This window comes from Panthera uncia, unplaced genomic scaffold (assembly GCF_023721935.1).
Source record: "Panthera uncia isolate 11264 unplaced genomic scaffold, Puncia_PCG_1.0 HiC_scaffold_1735, whole genome shotgun sequence".
Classification (NCBI taxonomy): domain Eukaryota; kingdom Metazoa; phylum Chordata; class Mammalia; order Carnivora; family Felidae; genus Panthera; species Panthera uncia.
The window spans coordinates 17916-36384 of record NW_026058399.1 but is presented as its reverse complement, the minus strand read 5'-3'; the positions used below and the strand labels follow the sequence as shown (position 1 = coordinate 36384).

General features: G+C 52.8%; 1 protein-coding gene across 1 annotated transcript in view; it reads left to right on the top strand.

The window, feature by feature from the left end:
- Nucleotides 1–1964: 1964 nt before the first annotated feature.
- The window catches only part of LOC125917349 (kinesin-like protein KIF17), a gene marked incomplete at its 5' end in the record, with an annotated part of 28160 nt that continues 11655 nt past the window's right edge, over nucleotides 1965–18469 (top strand). Inside the window, 7 exons of the mRNA XM_049623575.1 lie at nucleotides 1965–2130; nucleotides 5972–6119; nucleotides 7431–7984; nucleotides 8975–9063; nucleotides 9444–9540; nucleotides 10166–10377; nucleotides 11935–12166. Of these exons, the coding sequence (XP_049479532.1) occupies nucleotides 1965–2130; nucleotides 5972–6119; nucleotides 7431–7984; nucleotides 8975–9063; nucleotides 9444–9540; nucleotides 10166–10377; nucleotides 11935–12166 (1498 nt within the window). The remainder of the gene's footprint in view (nucleotides 2131–5971; nucleotides 6120–7430; nucleotides 7985–8974; nucleotides 9064–9443; nucleotides 9541–10165; nucleotides 10378–11934; nucleotides 12167–18469) is intronic.

The window sequence follows — 18469 nt, the reverse complement described above, 5'->3', positions numbered from 1 at the left end:
CCCTCCTCCTGAAACCCCTGGTTCCTGGATGCCCTGTGACCGGTGCCCCTCCTCCCTCTACTGCTGCTCGTCAGTGCTCCCCTCTCCCTACCCCCCTGCAGGCTCACTAGGGTCGGTCCTCCATTGTCACCTCTCTCCATGCTCATTCCCAAGGTGGCTTTAACTGCCCCCTCTGTGCCCCTGGCTCACATGTGGCCCTTCAACTTGGCCATGGGACTTGTGTTGAGGTCTTAATTCATAAAGGGGACTGAGTGGGAGCTTGGAGAGGTCGGTGTTACTCATGATGGAGAGACGGGGAACACCACATGGGGCCACAGGGGGAAGCACTGGTGTTGGTCAGGAGCCAGGGAGGAGCAAGGGGATCCAGTGCAGAGCTGGATTTGGAGCCGTCACTGGCGTTTCTGTGGGGAAGGCGGGGCGGGAGCAACCGCGTAGGCCTGGCTGGTTTGAATAATTCCGGGGCGCCCAGTGGCTCAGTTAAGTGTCCAACTTCAGCTCAGGTCTTGCATTCATGAGTTTGAGCCCCGCGTCGGGCTCTGTGCTCACAGCTCAGAGCCCGGAGCCTGCTTCGGATTCTGTGCCTCCCTCTCTCTCTGCCCCTCCTCAGCTCACACTTTGTCTCTCAAAAATAAACATTAAAACATTATAAAAAATTGAATAATTCCTGTGGGTTGGGGCTCAGGGGCAGTCCCTGCTCATCTAGTCCTGGCCCTCAGGGGTTTAGGGCAGGGAGAGCCCAGCTGGGACTGCGAGATAGAAGGGGGGTGTGGTGTGGACTTGGCGGTGCTTGGTTGGCACGTGAAAGGTGGGCTAATAACGACTGGCAGGTTGTTGACTCTAGGAATTAGCTGGCCCTGCGAGGGGCTGTCTCTCCCTGGCTGGCAAGTCCCCCACGATGTCAAATGTCACAAAGTACAGAATATGTAAAAAAAAAACAAACACAACCAATTGCTACACAGTGGCCTCTGAATTCCGGACTTGAATAGCTAGCTGTTTAGTGTCATCACTCAGGTGATGACAACACTCCCCTTCTGAGTGTTCAAGCCAGAAACCCTGGGGTCGCCCTTGGTTTCTCGTTTTCGCTCCAACCCGCGTCCGATCCAGCAGTAGAGCTGGTTTCTACCTTTAAGATATGTCCAGAATCTGTCCACTGCTGTCCCCTGAGTCGCTAACGTCTCCTACCCGAATTACTGCAAAGCACACCCACACCCCGGCAGGTATCCCGCAGTCTGCCCTTTTGCCCCTCCGTGCATCCCCACACAGCAGCCTGGGAGGTCCTGTTCAAATGCAAGTCCTTTTATTGCCCTGCGCAAACCCTCGGCGGCCCGTTTACCCGTGTCAAAGCCAAAGCCCTCAGCGCAGCTTCCAACGACCCCACGATCCACCCCGTTCCCTCTTGACCTCCTCATCACCCATTCTCTCCCTTCCTTGCTCCACTCCAGCCACACTGGCTTCCTGGCCGTTTCTGGAACAGTCCAGGCTCTCATCCGCCACAGGACCTTTGCACTCACTGCTCCCTTCTGTCTGGAAAGCTCTTCCCCAAGATCTCTGCCTACTTCTCTCTACCACTTCCTTCAGGTCACTGCCTTTGCCTTACCTTGTCTGAGAGGTCCTCCCGAGCATGCTGTTTAAATTGTAACCCTTCCCCTTGGATCTTACTCCTGAGCACCCTCCCTGCTTTCTTTCTCTTTCTAGAACGTATCCCCTTGTACCGCGCTGGCATTTTGCTTATTTATTTTATGTGCCTTCTGTCTCCAATAGAAAACCCAATGTGGGTGTGGAGTTCTGTCTGTTTTGTTCAATGCCGTTTCCCCAGTGCCTAGAACATGCAGGTGCTTAAGAAATATTTGTTGAATGACTGAGTAAATTAGCATTTTGTGTAGAGACGTGCTTCAAATAAATTCAATACTGTGAAGTCTGTTTTGAATGAGCATTTAGTTGTCTATTTATGGATTTCTGCTTAGTTCCTGCAAACTGTGTGCACCTTGGTCCCAGCCCTCGTTTTCCATCTGTCTCCCAGCCCTGCTGTCCAGTCAGGTACCCCTAAACCCTGTCCAGATCGAGGAGAAGCTGGTGCCCCCATCTGTGATCCAGCCTGACACAGAGGCCGAGAAGCAGCTGATTCGGGAGGTGAGCCACTGGGCAGGTGGGAGAATGGCTGGCAGGTGGGGCCATCTTGGAGCTCAGAAGGCTGAGGCTCAGAGAGGTGCCATGACTTGTCCAAGGTCATGTCGCTAAGGAGAGTCAGGGCTGCGATGTCAACTCGGGGCCTGACTCCAGAGTGCAGTCCATTCCAGGTCAGGGCCTGTATGGGGAGAGCAGGGAGGGGGGTGGGGGTGTCTGCAGGAGTCTCTCCTCAGTACCCCAGGAGGAGGTGACTCTGGGTTGCTGGGAGTGGAGAAGGCCTTCCAGGTGGTGGCAATGGGCTGTCCCCAGGTGCGCGGTGGGGGGAGGCCAGAGTGGAAGGGAGTTGGGCCCCTCTGCAGGTGCCAATGAGCCAGGGGCTGAGAGCTGGGCGGTCCGGGTGGGCAGTGGGGAGCCCCCAGGCATTCATTTGACCAGTGGATATGTGGGGAGCTGGCCTCTCCAAAAAAGCTGTCACCTAGGGGCACGTGGGTCGTGCTCCCACATGTGTGCCTTCCAGCATCTCTGGGAACCAGCAGGGCAGGTAATAATAATCCACTGACTTACAGGTGTCGAGCTGATCCCTAGAGGGGGACTTACACAGCCAGACTCGGTAAAGCTTCCTAACTTCCTGTTTAGGCTCTGTCCTGACTGTAGGCCCTGCTGGTTTCCGGAGATTCCTGCCAGTTGAGGGCCCCATCCAGAGACCTCAGCGTGGGGATGGGACATTGGCTCTTTCCCGGTGGAGGCCGGGCAGGGACAGCTCTTCAGGGACGGGGGTCTGGACGCCTCTGCCTCTCGGCTGTAACCTCAGGTGGGATCAGCCCTGGGCCCCTGGGAGCCCCAGCGGGGCTTTGGGGGCCTGGGACCCAGCCTCTGGGGGGCAGATCGGGTAAGACCTGGGAGTCTGAGTCCTGTGGGCTAGAGGACTGGAGAAATCCACCCGAGTCCTCAAGGGCTGCCCATGGCAGGCAGAGGCTTTTAGTCCTCGGGGAGAGGCCCAGTTGTGACCCCCGATGGACTTTGTCCTGGCCCCTGTGAAGGTTCTGGTTGCTCAGGGCTCATTGCCCTTCCTCTGCTGGCCCGGAGGCTCCTGGTGGGGATGTCAGGTCATCTCTGGAGTTCTGGGCCCAGCTCCTGGGGTGGTGCGGGTCGCTGGCCTCCTCCTCGTGGTATAACCCAGCAGACGCTACATCAGAACACTGTCGCCTGAGGCCACCACCAAGGTTTTTTTCAGGCTCTGGTGTGTCTTCTGTGAGCCCCGCTTGGAGGAAGGGCTGAGGGTGTCTGTCTTCCCTCTCTCCTTCCTGCCCATTTCACTTATGACTCGTATTTATTGAGCACCTACTGTGTGCCTGCAACTGTGCTTTTCTTTCCATTCCAGAACTAGTCAGGATGTTCAAGATAAGGAGGGTGGCCCCTGTGTGGGGCGGCGAGGGTACCGGGCCGGGGATGAGCCCAGCCACCAGCTGGCGATATGACTCTGTGGGCTCAGTCTCCCGGCTGCACCAGGAAAGTGGGTGGGGGCGGGGGGGGGGGGTGTTGGACCAGAAGAGTCCCAGCATCCGGCCAGCTTTTACCTTCTGCAAGTGCAGTTCTCGGTGGGCTCTGTGACCTCGGGCAGGTTGTTCCAGCTCTCTGAGCCTGTGTCCTCGCCTCTAGAAATGGTGCAACAGCAGCTTTCCTGCTGCTGTGAGAGGGGGAGCCGAGGGGCGTCTTCTCGCCATTGGGCTGTGGAACAGGCACGAGGCAGGATTTGGGGGGCTGGGTTTGCCCTCCAGCCCCCTACCCAATCATCAGCAGGCACTGAGCCCCTGCTGGTGCCGGGCCCTGTAGCTGGAGGTGTGCGTGGGGCCACGGAAAAACGTATCGAGTCCTGGAGTTCTGAGTGCTGGAGGGAACAGGGCATATGTTCTGTGACTGCAGAGGCCTCACACCGAGAGAGAAGTCTGCGGTGCAGGAGGGAGGTGGGGATTGAAAGAGCAAAGTCACCGAGTGGGCGGCTTGGCTTCGGATGGACGCGCCATCTGCAGATGACAGGAAGCTGTGGGCTGGGAAGCGAGGGCATGCTTCCCTGTTCTCAAGAGAGGAAGGGGTGGAGGGCTGCCGCGGTCAGAGAGTGGAAGGACCCAGGAGGGGTACCAGGCCACCTCAGCGGTCCTCTGTGGTTCGGGGTCACACATTTACAACTGGGACTAGAAGTTGGTACTGCCGTATGTGTGCCTGTGTGTGCCCGCACGTGCACATGTGTGCTCGTGCATGTAGACGTGTGTGCGTGCATGTGTGTGTGTGCGTAGGCATGGGTGTGTGGGCGTGTGCACGCGTGTGCACACATACACCTGCATCTCCAGCCAGGGGTTACCGGTGTGTAGGTGTGACCAGGCTTGGGCCTGGGTTTCACTGGGGCCAGGGCCGTGCTAGGAGGGAGCCGTGGAGGGGGCTGGGGGAGGGAGCCAGGGGTGCTTGCCGAGGGCCGAGTCTCGCGTGGGGCCCAGGGGGAAGCTGGGGGCAAGGGCAGGGGAAACTGAGAAAGCGGACGGGGTGTAGGAGGTCTCCTCGTGGCCACCCCGCCAGAGAGCTGCGTGGTTCTGGGCAGGCCATGGAACCTCCCCGGGCCTCCAGAACCCTGTGTGCTGCCCTGAGGCTCAAACGCGTCTCAGATGTGGCATAGAACGCGCAGTCACGGTTTAACGATCCCCTGTCCCCTTCTGTCCCTCCTCCCCGAGAGCCCACGTCATAGTGTCTGTACTGTTGTAGAATTCTGTGCTTGTTCTGTGATTCTGGAAGGGTCCTGGCCAGGTGGGCACGGCACAGGAGCTCTCTCTCCCCTAGTGGCTCCGTGACCCCCAAGGTCATGTACTGTCATTGGCTCATAACCCCCAGCCCTGCCTGTGGGAGATGTGCCTGAGCAAGTGAGTAGTCTGGTTACCGGCCAGCAGTCTGCTCCATGCACTTGCTGGTTCAAGGGTTAGCCACCGAGCCCCTCCTCTGTGCTAGGCGCTGAGGGGAGAGTGCTTGCTGTGTGGCAGGGGAGCTGGACGATAAACCTGTACTCGACTAAATGGAGAGAACCACGGGAGGCTCATGACCCATGCCAAGAAGAAATCAGTGAAGTGACAGGGTGGTCAGGGAGGGCCTCTGGGAGGAGGTGTTACTGAGTTGAGGTCTGAAGGAACAGCTTGCTGGGGGTGGGGGAGCAAGGGCAAAGGCCCTGAGGCACGAAGGATGTGGGGCTGGGGCTGTCTAGGAATGGACAGTGGCCCGTGTGCCCAATGTGGCAAAAATGAGGTCTAGTCAAGGGGCAGATGGCCCAGATCACTGGGGACTGGGGTCAAACGGAGAAGCTTTTGTCCTCTAACATAGGAAGCCGTTGAAACCTGGCCTAACAGACGGGAATGAGGGTGCCATGTGGAGAAAGTTTTGGGGCAGGGGCAAGAGTGGAGGGGGGGGATGGGCTGGGAGGCTCTTTGGACCAGAGCTGACGGTGACAGCAAAGATGGAGGGAGAAGCAGAGAAATAAAAATGTGTTTCGTGCTCGATAGCTTGAGAGCTATTTGGCTAAAACGTATTTATTGACCTGCACAGGCCTTCATGATATATTGCTTTGTGGAAAGATAGATTACAGCCAAATCTTAGATAATTGGCCTGTTAAAAATGGAGAGTGAAGTTCAGAAGGGTTTTCACCAGCCAGTAATCACCCCAGGGTCGTGTAGGCCATTTTAACTCCGTTCTTGTGGCTTATCGGTATTTCCTGGGCTGTTTGAATGACAGAAACACGGAAGGCTGCGTTTTGACCCCCTGATGTGACGCGGCACCCCCCCCCCCCCATATTGCCCCCCACTCCCAGGAGTACGAGGAGCGCCTGGCCCGGCTGAGGGCCGACTACGAGGCGGAGCAGGAGTCCAGGGCCCGGCTGGAGGAGGACATCACTGCCATGCGCAACTCGTATGACGTGAAGCTGTCCGAGCTGGAGGAAAACCTGCGAAAGGAGACAGGTGGGTGGCCAGCTGGCTCCTCTCCCCATTTTACTAACTGACATTTGTAGAGCACTTTCTACACACTGGGCTCAGTGCTGGGTACTCCTCACCACAGCCCAGCCAGGTAGGAACCACAATTATCCTCGCTTTATAGGTGAGGAAACTGAGGCACAGAGAGGGTAAGTGAATTGTCCATGGTTACACAGCTGGTAAAGTGGCGTCAGGATTGGAACCCAGGCAGTGTTCTCACCCACGCAGCGTTGCATCTGTGACGCCTTGGCCTCAGGCTGGGTTGACTTATCACCCGTGTTTCACGGGTGAGTTCCTTCCCCCGGTGTCTGTATTTTTCTAGTCTCCTCTCCCTTTTGAGCCTGTCTGTTATCCAAGCAAACACACCCCAAAATAAGGGCTCCGTGACTAGTGAGAACTTGCGCCTTGCTAAAGATTTTCGTTGTCTTTTTGACATTCTAGAATGTTCCACCCTACCACTATCATTCAAATACCTGTGCCACCAGGCAACTCAGACCTCCTAGGACGCCCCCAAATACTGTAAAATCCTTCTTGTATTGATGACAATATTGGCCAATCGTGGGGACCATTTATGGGGCATTACTGGGTGCCAGGTGCCCCCTCAGTGAGTTAGGATGCACTGAATCCTCACGTTGCCAGGGTGCAAACTGAGGCTTGGGGAGCATCAGGACACAGCGACAGAGGAGTGGGTGGGTGTAGTGCCCGTGGGCTGGGAGCACTGAGGAGGCTTGTGTGACTGCAGTCTCGTGCAGGCTGGCAGACCCAGAGGAGAGGGGAAGGGCAGGTTCTAGCATTTTCTGTCCTTCAGAGCGCTCCTCCAGTCCGCTTTGAACATTAGGCTTCTGAGTGATTTTATTCGCTCTGCCCTTCATCCACAGTGTTCACTGAACTCCCACGGGTCTAGTGTATCCTGTGGACGAGAGCCCTGAGCCGGGTGCCCCTGCAGGGGCCCCTCGGGGTCTCGTGTGTGAAGTCTGCTCGCCGATCAGGAGCTCTCAGCAATAGACCCACAGGGCAGTCACCTTATGTGATAAGAGCGGTTCCAAGGCAGGGTGGTAAGAGCCCAGCACCTAGTGGCTGGGGAGGTCAGAGAATGGACAGCTCATGGTGCCAGTCAGGGAAGACTTCCTGGAAGAGGTGAAGGAAATGGGGTGTGAGTTCTGATAGAGATGGGAGGCCAGGATTTGGGGGCCCGGGAGGCTCTGTTAAGCCCGTCCCTTAGAGACGGTGTGCGTGGGCTGGCTCCCAGGGGCCCCTCATCCTACTCTGGAAGAAACTAAAGGGAGTCTCCATTTGCAGAGGCTGTCCTGAAGGCGGAGGTCCTCAAGGCCCAGGGCATGTCCAGGGCTGAGTTTGCCAACATGTCTGAGGACTCACCCACTTTCCACTACGAGACGGCCGTGAAACCCGAGGTCTACTCCCTGCCGCGCACTCTGCCCGGCGAGCACGTCTCCAGGACTGAGGTTTCTCCCAGCTTCGAGGAGCTGCCCGAGGCGGAGACCTCCAAGTCTGACGTGTCTCTGGGGTCTGACAAGTCTTTCGCACTCGAGGAAACCTCCGTGTCCGAGGCCTTCCTGGGGCCTCGGGAGCCCTCCAACCTGGAGTTCTTCATGCCCGAGGTGGAGGCCAAGGGCAGATATTCCCCAGACGAGTATCTCAGCCAGGAGGCCGCGGGGCCCCTGCTGCAGGAGGGGTGCGTCCCTGAGGAAGAGGAACCACAGCGGATCGCCCTGGAGCTGTTACCAGGCCTGCACGACCCGTTTGCCGAGGTGGAAGCCAAGCTGGCCAGGCTGTCCTCCGCCGTGGTGGCAGCCGAGGTGCCCCTGGCAGACCTACCCAAGGTCCCCGCACAGGTAGCTGATGTCACCCAGGCTGCCGGGCAGAAACTCAGCGGGCAGAGCTCAGCTGGGGGCACACAGGTCGCTGGGCACAGGCAGATGTCTAACCTCCGGGGCCCTGGCCCCCCGTTGCCACCGCTGCAGTGGCTCTGGCTTGGTGGTGGCTCGTGGGCACCAGTGTTCAGGGGTCCAGGAAGGGAGAAGCTCTGTCTCATGCTCTGTAAGCCGGTAGGGGAGGGGGGGGGGGAGGCAGGAGGCTTTGCCAGGTGGGCGCCCGTTCTGCTGAGGGAGGGACACCTATTTGGGGGATTTGCTGAGTTGCCATGGTTACGCTGTTTCCAGGCCCAAAGGAGCTGGAGGAGGCCTTGGCCGCCCTCGTGCTCTGGCAGGCTGGGGTCTGCGGGAAGGCAGCTACCGGTCGGGGACCCCCCGGGGATCTGGTGGGGCCACTCTTCCATCCTGTCCCCTTTCCACCCGCTGTGATGTTTTAGATTCCTTTCCTCTTCTCCCCCTTTTGGTCTTTTTCCTTTCCTTTGTTCTTTTCCTTTTCCTTTCCTTTCCTTGCCTGCATGTGCATGTACATGCGTGTGCACGTGTGCGTGTGTGTGTGTAAAGAGCGCAGGCCTTTGAGTCAGACGGACCCGGGTTAAATCCCGGCCCTACCGCTCACTTAGTTGTGTGGCCTTGGGCAGTCACCTTTCTGGGCCTTGGTTTGTTTCCCCTTCTGTAAAATGGGGATGCTGACGCGTGTTTCACCCGAAGTATTGCAAGCAGGGAGCACAGGGGAGCATACTCCCTCCCCGTTTCTCTTCCCTGTTCTCTCATCTCCTCGCCCCTGCTCCCCACCCATCCCCTCAGCGGTGACAGGCAGGGGGAGCTGGTGGCTTGATGAGGCCTGGGGCTGGGGGTGTGGGGCACTAAAGGGGAGGTCAGGGAGCTGAGGTTGATTCTGGCCCACTGTCCCTCCGCCCCTCCCCCCCCCGCCACTCCCCATCCTCCTGCAAGCACCCCTCCCTGACGGATCTGCTGGGGCCCAGGCATGGTGACATTAGGTCTGAAGCTGAGACAGCTGACTACCTCCTGCTCAAGACTGAGTTCCTCGCTGGGCCGACCCTCAGGTGGGGGGAGGAATCCCAGGAGCCTGGGTCTTCCTGTGACACTCTGGGCCTCAGTGTCCTCAACCACAAAACAGAGACAATGACCCCAGCCCTCCCCCAGCTTATCAGGGATGGCCTGTTGCAAAGCGGTGTACAAATGGAGGAACCATCCTATCTCTTATTACTGATGTGGTTAAGAGGCCACTGCTTAGCAGCTTTCTGACTCTCCTTGGCCTCAGAAGCCCATCTAGAGCACAGAGGCCCAGTGTGTGCTGAGGGCAGGGGCGTGGGTCCCCCAGGCACTGGCAGGGACTGCCCGGGTCCCGTTTTGAACACTGCTGCTCTCAGACCCCACCCTTTTCTCTTCTGCTTAAGGAAGCACAAAAGGCCACAGGGAGTGAGGGGAAGGCTTTAAGTCTGCCCACTTGTGTGGAGAGAGAAAACTATCTGCCAGCCTCTGGACAGGATCACTGGGTAGGGGCTGGCACACTTCAGGTTCTCAGTAGATGGGACACGGGGTGGCTAGGGGAGCCCTGGCTGTAAGGTGACATTGAGATGGGACCCGAGCAGGAGGAAGGGGCCAGAGCAGAGCATCAAGCCAGGGGGGATGGCCTGTGCCAAAGTCCTGTGGCTGGGAACATCTCGACTTTCTCAGCAATGGGAAAATGAGGCCAGAGAAGCAGCAGGGTGAGGGGTGGAGAGAGGCGGGCGGGGGGCGGGGGGGTGAGGCAGGGAGAGGCACTGGAGGCCTGGAGGCTATGTAAGCAGGATTTAACTGCAAGTGCACTGCGAATCTGTAAAAGGTTCTCTTCGGGAAAGGGCTGGGATTGGTACATATTTGGAGAAAACTGCCTGGCTGCCGTGGAGAGCCTGGGTCTTCAGGGGCAGAAGAGCAAGACTGTTCCGGGGTGTTGGAAGAAATGGTGGCAGTAGGAACCCAACTGGGCGCATTTTTGTACAACTGGGTGCCTCCAAACCAGAAGCGATCCATCCCAGATCGCGAGGGACCCAGACGCCACCATCTGGGATTGAGGCCGCTGTGAGCCGGTGTCCAGGGGCCGGCTTCTCTGCCTCCACTTTGGTTTCTCTTTGCGCTCAGGAGGTTGACCAGGGTCCAGAAATGGCCGAGGAGGTGGTGTCGGCAGCAGAGCCTGGCGTAGGGGCCGAGGCTGAGGCCTGGGGGGCCTTGGAGGCTCAGCCTCAGCCCTCGCTGGTCATGACGAGCGTGAGAAGGGACAGTGTGGGCATGGAGTTGGCGGTGCTGACCGACGACCTGCTGCCCGCCGTGGACCAGCAGCAGGTGCTTGCCCGGTAAGTGCTGGTGCTTGGGGCTGGCGGGACCCTGTGGCGGAGCAGGACGGAGCTATGTCCTGGGCATGGGGGCGGGGGTGCCCAGAGAGTCTTCACTGAGCCCCCATCCAGATCCCCTCCTGACCGAGGCCGGACACGCCCCAATCCTCTGTCCAGGAGCAGAGGGGCAGGGATGGTGCTGATCGGCGGGGCGGGCAGGGCTCTGCTCGGGGAGCCGCACGGGCGCCACCAGACTCCATCAGGCACCTGTTCCAGGAGGAAGGGAGGGGACTGTTGTCTGCCTGGCATCCGCAGGGCCTGGCTATCAGGTTTCAGGAACCCCAGGGCAGGATGATGCAGGCTTTCCTCAGCTCCCAGCGAGCCTCCAGTGCCCTCCCGATGTCACACCTAGGACTGGCCACCCCAAACGCCCTCAGCCACTGCCGCCTGGGGAGCTGGGCTTTCTTCCCTCCGTGCAAATCACTTAACATTTCCGAGCCTTGGTTCTCACTTCCGTGAATGTGAATAATGTCAGGCCCACCTCTGTGACAAAGTCAGCACCATGGTCAGGGGCTCAGCCTCCTCCTAGTGGTGGCAAACTCCATCCCACAGGCCACAGTTCAGACGTGAACTGAACAGCAACTACGTGCTGGGCACCAGGCGCAAGGAAGAACGAGCTGCTGACTTGGCTTTCAAGGGGCTCACGGTCCAGGGGGAGGCAGATACCCAGGCCCAGGGAGGGCCAGCTTCTGTAGCAAAGAAAAGCAAGTGGTTGTGCAGTCGCCTGCCTTGGTTCCCGTCCGCCTCCACCACTACCTCCCACTACCTCCTGGGGCCAACTTTAAGCCTCCCTGTGCCTCGGCTTCTTGAGAAGCTCGTCACGAGGGTCCAAGGAGACACTGCCTGCAGAGACCCAGCTTTGGGCACCAAGGGAACACTCAGCACATGTGACGGTGTTCAGGGTGTGGTCTGGAGGATGGTCAGGGAAGGCTTCTTCTGTTTCTTCGAGTAGTTTTGCTCACCTACACCTGAGTGAGGTTTGCAGGACAGATGCCTCAGGGTGGCCTTTGGGATACAGGGCGCAGCCCCAGGCAGCACGAAAGTGCAGCGCAGGGGACAGCCTGGCTGTTGGGAGGACAAGCAGCGAGTGACGCTGGAATGAGTTGGTTGGGGGGCCGCAGAGGGAGATGATGAAGCGCCTGCCCAGACGCGCTGAATGTTGTTCCCATCTCAGGGCTACTCTAATCGTGCAGGTCGCCGGGGCGCACGGCTGCGAGCCTGCTGTACTGGGGGAAAACTATGGGCCCTGGGAGGCCCCTGGCGGGTGGCGGGTGGGTTGGTTCTGGATCCGCAGGGAGATTCTCGTCCGTCCTGTCGAGCAGTTGAGCGCACGGGCTTGGACTTGGGCAGATCTGCTTGGACCCCTGGTTCTGACCCTGGCCAGAGGCTTGGCCTCTCTGAACCTGCGTCCATCTGTGCGACGGGTTGTTGCATGGACTCTGAGATGTCCCGCTGGACAGCAAGGGCGCGGCGATGGCCAGATACCGTCACGTGTGCTTTCTTCTCTGTGCCCGGCAGTTTGCAGCTGTTGGAGCAGCAGGTGGTCGGCGGGGAGCAGGCCAAGAACAAGGACCTGAAGGAGAGGCACAAGCGGAGGAAGCGGTATGCGGACGAGCGCAAAAGGCAGCTGGTGGCAGCCTTGCAGAACTCGGATGAGGACGGCGGGGACTGGGTGCTGCTCAACGTCTACGACTCCATCCAGGAGGAGGTGCGCGCCAAGAGCAAGCTGCTGGAGAAGATACAGAGGAAGGTGAGGCCCCAGCCCTGCCCGCCCCACCCCGCCCGCGGGCGTTCATAGTTCCGGGCCTGCCGTGGAAGCAGTCACAGCTACAGACGTGTCTGTGCTGGGAGGGCGTGTATGACACAGAGCACAGCAGAGAAACCAGAGGACAGTGCCAGCCGGTGGGAGTGCCGTGAAGAGAATACTAGGGGAGAGTGGCTTTATTTTTATTTCTTCATTTTTTAAAGGTTTTATTTATTTATTTATTTGCTTATTTATTTTTATTTTTTAATTTAATTTTTTTAAAATTTATACCCAAATTAGCATATACTGCAACAATGATTTCAGGAGTAGATTCCTTAATGCCCCTTCCCCATTTAGCCCATCCCTCCTCCCACATCCCCTCCAGTAACCCTCAGTTTGTTCTCCATATTTATGAGTCTCTTCTGTTTTGTCCCCCTCCCTGTTTTTGTATTATTTTTGCTTCCCTTCCCTTATGCTCATCTGTTTTGTCTCTTAAAGTCCTCATACGAGTGAAGTCATATGATTTTTGTCTTTCTCTGACTGACTAATTTCACTTAGCATAATACCCTCCAGTTCCATCCACGTGGTTGCAAATGGCAACTTTTCATTCTTTTTGATTGCCGAGTAATACTCCATTGTATGTATATACCACATTTTCTTTATCCATTCATCCATCGATGGACATTTGGGCTCTTTCCATACTTTGGCTATTGTTGATAGTGTTGCTATAAACACGGGGGTACATGCGTCCCTTCGAAACAGGACACCTGTATCCCGTGGATAAATGCCTAGCAGTGCAATTGCTGGGTCGTAGGGTAGTTCTATTTTTAGTTTTTCGAGAAACCTCCAGACTGTTTTCCAGAGGGGCTGCACCAGCTTGCATTGCCACCAACAATGCAAAAGAGATCCTCTTTCTCCACATCCTCGCCAACATCTGTTGTTGCCTGGGTTGTTCATGTTAGCCATTCTGACAGGTGTAAGGTGGTATCTCATTGTGGTTTTGATTTGTATTTCCCTGATGATGAGTGATGTTGAGCATTTTTTCATGTGTCGGTTGGCCATCTGGATGTCTTCTTTGGAGAAGTGTCTATTCATGTCTTTTGCCCATTTCTTCACTGGATTATTTGTTTTTGGGGTGTTGAGTTTGATAAGTTCTTTATAGATTTTGGATACTAACCCTTTATCTGATATGTCATTTGCAAATATCTTCTCCCATTCCGTCTTTTGCCTTTTAGCTTTGCTGATTGTTTCCTTCGCTGTGCAGAAGCTTTTTATTTTGATGAGGTCCCAGTAGTTCATTTTTGCTTTTGTTTTCCTTGCCTCTGGAGACGTGTTGAGTAAGAAGTTGCTGCGGCCAAGATCAAAGAGGTTTTTGCCTGCTTTCTCCTTGAGGATTTTGATGGCTTCCTGTCTTACGTTTAGGTCTTTCATCCATTTTGAGTTTATTTTTGTGTCTGGTGTAAGAAAGTGGTCCAGGTTCATTCTTCTGCATGTCGTTGTCCAGTTTTCCCAGCACCATTTGCTGAAGAGACTGTCTTTACTCCACTGGATATTCTTTCCTGCTTTGTCAAAGATTAGTTGGCTATACACTTGTGGGTCCATTTCTGGGTTCTCTATTCTGTTCCATTGATCTGAGTGTTTGTTCTTGTGCCAGTACCATACTGTCTTGATGATTACAGCTTTGTAGTATAGCTTGAAGTCTGGGATTGTGATGCCTCCTGCTTTGGTTTTCTTTTTCAAGATTGCTTTGGCTATTTGGGGCTTTTTCTGGTTCCATGCAAATTTTTGGATTATTTGTTCTAGCTCTGTGAAGAATGCTGGTGTTATTTTGATAGGAATTGCATTGAATATGTAGATTGCTTTGGGTAGTATCAACATTTAAAAAAAATTTTTTTTAACATTTATTCATCTTTGAGACAGAGAGAGAGGGAGCGTGAGTGGGGGAGGAGCAGAGAGAGAGGGAGACACAGAATCTGAAGCAGGCTCCAGGCTCTGAGCTGATAGCACAGAATTCAGTGCGGGACCCGAACTCACTGGCTGTGAGATCATGACCTGAGCCGAAGTCGGAAGCCGGATGCTTAACTGACTGAGCCACCCAGGCGCCTCCCCACCTTCTTTTTTTTAAGGGTAGTATAGACATTTTAACAATATTTGTTCTTCCTATCCAGGAGCATGGAATCTTTTTCCATTTTTTGTGTCTTCTTCAATTTCTTCCATAAGCTTTCTATAGTTTTCAGTGTATAGATTTTTCACCTCTTTGGTTAGATTTATTCCTAGGTATTTTATGGTTTTTGGTGCAATTGTAAATGGGATCGATTACTTGATTTCTCTTTTTGTCACTTCATTGTTGGTGTATAGGAATGCAGCCGATTTCTGTGCATTGATTTTATATCCTGCAACTTTGCCGAATTCATGAATCAATTCAAGCAGTTTTTTGGTGGAATCTTTAGGGTTTTCCATATAGAGTATCATGTCATCTGCGAAGAGTGAAAGTTTGACCTCCTCCTGGCCAATTTGGATGCCTTTTATTTCTTTGTGTTGTCTGATTGCAGAGGCTAAGACTTCCAATACTATGTTGGATAACAGTGGCGAGAGTGGACATCTCTGTCTTCTTCCTGACCTTAGGGGAAAGCTCTCAGTTTTTCCCCATTGAGGATGATATTAGTGTTGGGTCGTTCATCTACGGCTTTTATGATCTCAAGGTATGATCCTTCTATCCTACTTTCTTGAGGATTTTTATCAAGAAAGGATGCTATATCTTGTCACATGCTTTCTCTGCATCTATCGAGAGGATCATATGGTTCTTGTCCTTTCTTTTATTGATGTGATGAATCACATTAATTGTTTTGCGGATATTGAACCAGCCCTGTGTCCCAGGCGTAAACCCCACTTGGTCGTGGTGAATAATTTTTTTTAATGTATTGTTGGATCCGGTTGGCTAATATCTTGTTGAGGATTTTTGCATCCATGCTCATCAAGGAAATTGGTCTATAGTTCTTTTTCGTGGAGTCTCTGTCTGGTTTTGGAATCAAGGTAATGCTGGCTTCATAGAATGAGTTTGAAAGTTTCCCTTCCTTTTCTATTTTTTGGAACAGCTTCAAGAGAATAGGTGTTAACTCTTCCTTGAATGTTTGGTAGAATTCCCCTGGAAAGCCATCTGGCCCTGGACTCTTGTTTTTTGGAAGATTTTTGATTATGAATTCGATTTCCTTACTGGTTATGGGTCTGTTCAAATTTTCTATTTCTTCCTGTTTCAGTTTTGGTAGTGTATATGTTTCTAGGAATTTGTCTATTTCTTCCAGATTGCCCATTTTATTGGCATATAATTGCTCATAATATTCTCTTATTACTGTTTTTATTTGTGCTGTGTTGGTTGTGATCTCTCCTGTTTCATTCTTGATTTTATTTATTTGGGTCCTTTCCTTTTTCTTTTTGATCAGACTGGCTAGTGGTTTATCAATTTTGTTAATTCTTTCAAAGAGCCAACTTCTCGTTTCATTGATCTGTTCTATTGTTTTTTTGGTTTCGATAGCATTAATTTCTGCTGTAATCTTTATTATTTCCTGTCTTCTGCTGGTTTTGGGTTTTATTTGCTGTTCTTTTTCCAGCTCGTTAAGGTGTAAGGTTAGGTTGTGTATCTGAGATCTTTCTTCCTTCTTTAGGAAGGCCTGGTGCTATATACTTTCCTCTTATGACTGCCTTTGCTGCGTCCCAGAGGTTTTGGGTTGTGGTGTTATCATTTTCATTGGCTTCCATATACTTTTTAATTTCCTCTTTAACTTCATTCATTAGTAGGATGTTCTTCAGTCTCCAAGTATTTGTTACCTTTTCAATTTTTTTGTTGTGGTTGATTTCCAGTTTCATAGCATTGTGGTCTGAAAATATGCACAGTATGATCTCGACCTTTTTGTGCTTGCTGAGGGCTGATTTGTATCCCAGTATGTGGTCTATTCTGGAGAACGTTCCATGTGCACTGGAGAAGAATGTATATTCTGCTGCTTTAGGATGAAATGTTCTGAATATATCTGTTAAGTCCATCTGGTCCAGTGTGTCATTCAAAGCCATTGTTTCCTTGTTGATTTTCTGCTTAGATGATCTGTCCATTGCTGTGAGTGGGGTGTTGAAGTGCCCTACTATTATGGTATTACTATCAATGAGTTTCTTTATGTTTGTGATTAATTGATTTATATATTTGGGTGCTTTCACATTTGGCACATAAATGTTTACAGTTGGTAGGTCTTCTTGGTCTATAGACCCCTTGATTATGATATAATGCCCTTCTGCATCTCTTGACACAGTCTTTATTTTGAAGTCTAGATTGTCTGATAGAAGTATGGCTACTCCGGCTTTCTTTTGTTGACCATTAGCATGATAGATGGTTCTCCATCCCCTGACTTTCAATCTGAAGGTGTCTTTAGGTCTAAAGTGGGTCTCTTGTAAACAGCATATAGATGGATCTTGTTTTCTTATCCATTCTGTTACCCTGTATCTTTTGATGGGAGCATTGAGTCCATTGACGTTTAGAGTGAGTACTAAAAGATATGAATTTATTGCCATTGTGATGTGCCATTGTGATGCTTGTAGAGTTAGAGTTTCTGGTGGTGTTCTCTGGTCCTTTCTAATCTTTGTTGCTTTTGGTATTTATTTATTTATTTATTTACTTACTTATTTATTTATATTTTCATGTTTTCTCCCCTCAGAGAGTCCCCCTTAAAATTTCTTGCAGGGCTGGTTTAGTGGTCACAAACTCCTTTAATTTTTGTTTGCTTGGGAAACTTTTTATCTCTCCTTCTATGTTGAGTGACAGCCTTGCTGGATAAAGAATTCTTGGCTGCATGTTTTTCTGATTCAGCGCATTGAATATATCCTGCCCCTCCTTTCTGGCTGGCCAAGTTTCTGTGGAGGTCTGCTGCAAAAAGGTTTTTTATTTATTTTAAGACACAGAGAGAGAGCAAGGGAGGGAGGGGCAGAGAGAGAGGCAGAGAGAGAATCCCAAGCAGGCTCCGGATTTTCAGCACAGAGCCCAATGCAGGGCTCGAACTCACAAACCGTGAGATCATGACCTGAGCCGAAACCAAGAGTCGGACGCTTAACTAACCAAGCCACCCACACGCTCCTTTTTCTTTTCGTTTTGATTGAAGTATAAACATACAAATCACAAATATGCAACATAATTCATTTCTGCAAAGTGAATGCGCCCATGAACCCAGCACCCTCATCAAGGAACTGAGCATTAAGAGAACCCCAGAAGTTCCTGGGCCCACCTTGGGTGGGGGGCAGGGAGGTTCTCACAAAGGCAGTGACTTCTGAGGTGGGACCTGAGCATTAAGAAAGGCCGGGCCCTGCCGTATGTCGTGACCTGAAGGAAGAGGCTTCCAGGCCGAGAGAGGGGCCAGTGCGGAGAATGTCAGTGGCTCCAGGAGCAGAAAGGACGTGAATGGACTGAGCGCAGGGAGTGAGGACAAGGCAGAGGAGGACGAGTTGGCACCTGCTTCCCTCGGAGCGCCCTGGGCCCCATCACGTCCCCCTCGGCTAACCCTCGTCCCCACCCACACCACCAACCGAAGGATCTCGCCAAAGTGGAAGCTGATGCTTTTCTCTTCGAACCTCTGTAGTTTTTAAATTTTCTTGGCTATTTTCACGCTTTTTCTTTTTCTTTTTTTTTAAGTTTATTTATTTATTTTGAGAGAGAGAGAGAGAGGGAGGGAGGGAGGGAGGGAGGGAGGGAGGGAGAGAGAGAGAGAATCCCAAGCAGGCTCCACACTGTCAGCGCAGAACCCCATGAGGGGCTTGAACTCATGAACCGTGAGATCGTCAGCTGAGCTGAAGTCGGACCCTTAACTGACTGAGCCACCCAGGCGCCCCTCATGGTTTTTCTCAATACCCTTTTTATGTTTTCAGCCAAATCTGTTCTTCCCAGGATATCTTGTAATTTTTCTTTAATTTTTAAATTTTTAAAATTCTTTCTGGAGTTTGGTTAATGTCTCATTTTACACCTTCTTCACTTTTTCATCCATTTCCACTTTAAGTGTTTGGATTGCTGACTTGAAATTTCCCTATGTGAATTTAAGGAGATTTTGTGCACGTTGGGATGCTGGGTTACATTTTGGTTCTGCGTGCTTGTGCTCTGGGGGGGAGTTTTCTTCTTCTGAAATGCTTTGATTTTCATTTTCTGTTTCTCATAGTAACTTTGATTAGCTGCTTCTGCTCTTTTCTGTTTATTTCGCAATGTCTTGTGTTTTCTGCACTTTCGGTACCAGCTGGAAGCAGAGGTGAAGGTTTGGGCTGCTGGCTGGGTTTGCTCAGTCG